Source organism: Charadrius vociferus, unplaced genomic scaffold (genome assembly GCF_000708025.1).
Source record: "Charadrius vociferus isolate BGI_N301 unplaced genomic scaffold, ASM70802v2 scaffold730, whole genome shotgun sequence".
In the NCBI taxonomy this organism is placed as follows: Eukaryota; Metazoa; Chordata; class Aves; order Charadriiformes; family Charadriidae; genus Charadrius; species Charadrius vociferus.
The window spans coordinates 120,706-123,846 of record NW_009646225.1 but is presented as its reverse complement, the minus strand read 5'-3'; the positions used below and the strand labels follow the sequence as shown (position 1 = coordinate 123,846).

The 3,141-nt window shown below is 57.6% G+C and overlaps 1 protein-coding gene across 1 annotated transcript in view; it reads right to left on the bottom strand.

Annotated features, from left to right (window-relative positions):
• The window catches only part of IFI35 (interferon-induced protein 35), a 12,760-nt gene that overhangs the window by 8,499 nt on the left and 1,120 nt on the right, over nucleotides 1-3,141 (bottom strand). Inside the window, exons 3-8 of the mRNA XM_009879819.1 lie at nucleotides 2,936-3,094; nucleotides 1,660-1,773; nucleotides 1,219-1,363; nucleotides 877-1,010; nucleotides 460-649; nucleotides 54-160 (exon numbers count right to left, since the gene is read on the bottom strand). Coding sequence (XP_009878121.1) covers nucleotides 54-160; nucleotides 460-649; nucleotides 877-1,010; nucleotides 1,219-1,363; nucleotides 1,660-1,773; nucleotides 2,936-3,094 — 849 coding nt within the window. The remainder of the gene's footprint in view (nucleotides 1-53; nucleotides 161-459; nucleotides 650-876; nucleotides 1,011-1,218; nucleotides 1,364-1,659; nucleotides 1,774-2,935; nucleotides 3,095-3,141) is intronic.

The following is a 3,141-nucleotide window of genomic DNA, read 5'->3' as shown; positions in this document are numbered from 1 at the left end:
AGGAGCCCCCCGTGCTGGCAGGGGCTGCTTTGCACCCGGGTCCGTGCCCTTACCTGCAGGTTGGTGATGTCCCCGCTCATGCACGGTGATATTTTGAGCTCATATCTTCCTTTCCCAATAAGCACCTGGATGTGTCCTCTTGCAATCAGCGGCTCTGCCACTGCAGATGGAGAAGAAAGCCCTGAGCCCCCCAGGTCCCTGCCGAGCTCCAGGGGGGGTTACATGCAAGGAGGGGGAGCTCCAGGGGAGGTTACAGACACCAAGGCTGGCACTGCCCAGCCCCAGCTCACCTGCACGTCACAGCCTCAGGGGAGACAGGACAGCCTGGGCTCACTCTGCCTTCCCCGTTCCCCACAGACATAGCTCCATCTGCTCTCTGGAGATGACCTGTGCCCCCCTCCGAGCCAGTGGGGCTGCTCCCCCCTTGCCGGCAGCCCGAGCTTAGTATGTCCCACGCACCTCCATCCTGCGCGAAGGTCAGCACCACTTGGCCAGAGTCATCCAGGAACTCCCTGCTCTCCACCTCGCCGCCCCCATTCTTCGTCTTGCTGAAGAAGAGCTCCAGCTTGTCCAGCAGCGCCTCATCGGGGATGCCCAGGCTGGGCAGGTCAGACACGAGGATACTCCTGCTGCTCCGAGTCAGGCCGATCTGAAGGTGGCACAGGCCAGTCAGTGCCGGGGCAGGGCAGGGCCGGCCCCGGCGCTGGGGGAGCAGAGCAGAGCTGCAACACTGACACGCTGAGCTGCGCTGGTACCAGTGACCCAGCAGAGGCGAGCTTGGCTAGCAGCGGGGCCGGGCACAGCAAAGCCGGTGCGTGCCCAGGGCAGCTCTGTGGTTGTCCATGGTGTGGGGAGCAGTGGGCGCTCGGGACCCACCTCCAGGGCAGACGGCAGCAGTACATCCACTGGCGCTGCCTGCACACGCACTCTGCACCGGTCAAGCTCCTCCAGCTCCTCCCCGCAGCTCAGCTCCACCATGTGCTCCTTCAGCTCTATGATCCTCTGGGCCACTGCAAGCAGGGAGAGCCCCCAGCACAGGGGATCAACTGCCGGCTCTGAGCGCGCCGTGGGACAGGACATGGGGCAGCTCATGCTTTGGGGAGGGGGCACAACCCCGTACAACACCGGCGGAGGGGGCAGAGCTGCGAGCCCTGGCCCGGGGAGGAATGCAGGGCAGACCCCAAAGCCCATCGCCAGCAGTGCTCTTCTCGCTCTTACCCTCTGCCTTCTCAAAGGTGATGAGAGCTGAGCCCCCCAGCAGAGGGTAGCGGATCAGTGGGGTGAGCATCAGTTTGTTCATGTCCTCCTTGTTTGTCACAAGTCCCTTAAACACCATTTTCTTCTCCGGCAAAGCAGGCAGCATCTAGGTTCAAGTACACAGACAGCACCTGGAGGAGACCGGACCCCACACAGGGCCTGTCCCTGCCAATCCGCACACTACAAACAAGCTCATGGCTCAAAATAAACAGCTGGAGAAGCTCAGTAGAGTCTCTCCTAGGGTCCGGCTGTGCCTGGAGTCCCAAAGACACAACTGGAGCTTCTGGCCCTGGCAGAGGAGCTGTGCCAGTCGTCGTGCAGTGCCCAGCTGCATTCGCCTCCAGCCTCTCCAGCCAGGCCCGCGCCCCTCGCCACCAGACCCACGTGCCCACACTCTGTTACCGTCACCGGATCCTCCCAGACGACCCTCTTCCTCACTTCTTCCAGTTTCTTTTTCAGCACCTGCTTCTCCTGCCTCAGGCTGTTGTTCTCCTCCTTTGCTAATAAAATCCCCACCTGGAAGGAAAGAAAGAGGGGGCAGTAAGGGAACCACCAGGACGCGAGGGGCTGCACACACCCTCCGGTGTAAGCACCGAGTTCTTGGACACAGCTGCACTGCCACCGCACAAGCTCACTTCGTGGCACAGGCCTGATGTGACCTTCCGTGAAACCTCCACCGGGTCCAGATGTTGATAGATATTAGTTGTTTAGCTTAAGTAAGTAAGTTTTAATTAGAATAAATTGCTTAGGGTTATAATACGGTGTCATTTATGCTGTTTGCCTTACTTTACTTAGCATGAGCAGCTAGATTTGCTGAAGACTTTAGGCCACAATAGAGTTAATTTTCTTAGTAATTTTCCTAGCAGCTGGTACAGTGCTGTGTTTAGCCTTTTAGTATAAGAAAACTGTTGATAACACACTGATGTTTTGGTAGTGTTTTCCATAAGTCTGGGACTTTTCAGTTCCCCAATGAGCGCAGACGCACAAGAAGCGGAAACCAGAAGATAAGGAGGCTGCAACAGTCAGCAGAGACTTCGAGTCAGCGAGATAAGAGCAGCCAATGGCCATTTGGGACACAGAAAAAGAATCCAAAAAGGTGTTAGAAGACCCCAGACCAAAAATCACCATTGCACTGAAAGACATGTGAACAGCGCCTGAAGGGCGGGTGCACAGAACGCGAGAGTGTCATTGCCGAGGGATTTTCTTGTTCATCGTCCCTCTCTGGGGATGCCCAGCCCGGCCTGACGCTGCTGCCCCACCTTTCAATTGCAGTATTTATTTTTATAAAATCCAACTCCTGAAACTCTGCTGTGGGAAACTGAGGGTCACGGCTGAAGGAGGGAGTGCGCCCGGGAGTAAGCATGTGTGTGGCGTGGGAAGGGGCACCCATGGGCTCACGGGAGTCACCCACTGCGGGGGTCACCCAGTCCTGGCAGCAACAGACTCGCGTGGTGCGTGCAACCCCTCGAGTGGGGTGCGGACACTCGGGCAGTGGACTCTCCTTTAACAGTTTGGCACCCCCGATGGGATGTTTACTCAGATGTTTGCCCAGCTTTACTCAGCACCAGTAGTTCTTTTAACACTGAGCAAAGTGACCTCAGCGCAGTGAGCCAAGCAATGCAGCCCCACCACCCACCGCCACCTTTCTCAGCCCAAGACAACTCCTCTGACCACCAACCTGAAAGGATCTCTCCTCGTCTCTGTTTAAAGACAGTTGTTGCTCAAGGTTTTTATGAAGAAGTTCTCCCTCTTTCCTCAGCTCTCGTGTCCTTTGCTCTACAGCGTCCATGGCCGTTTGTAGCTCCGCGTGGTCGCGCTCCAGAGCGCTACAAAGCTCCTGGGAGAGACCCCATCAGACGGCGAGACCCGGCGGAGCTGGTGCCC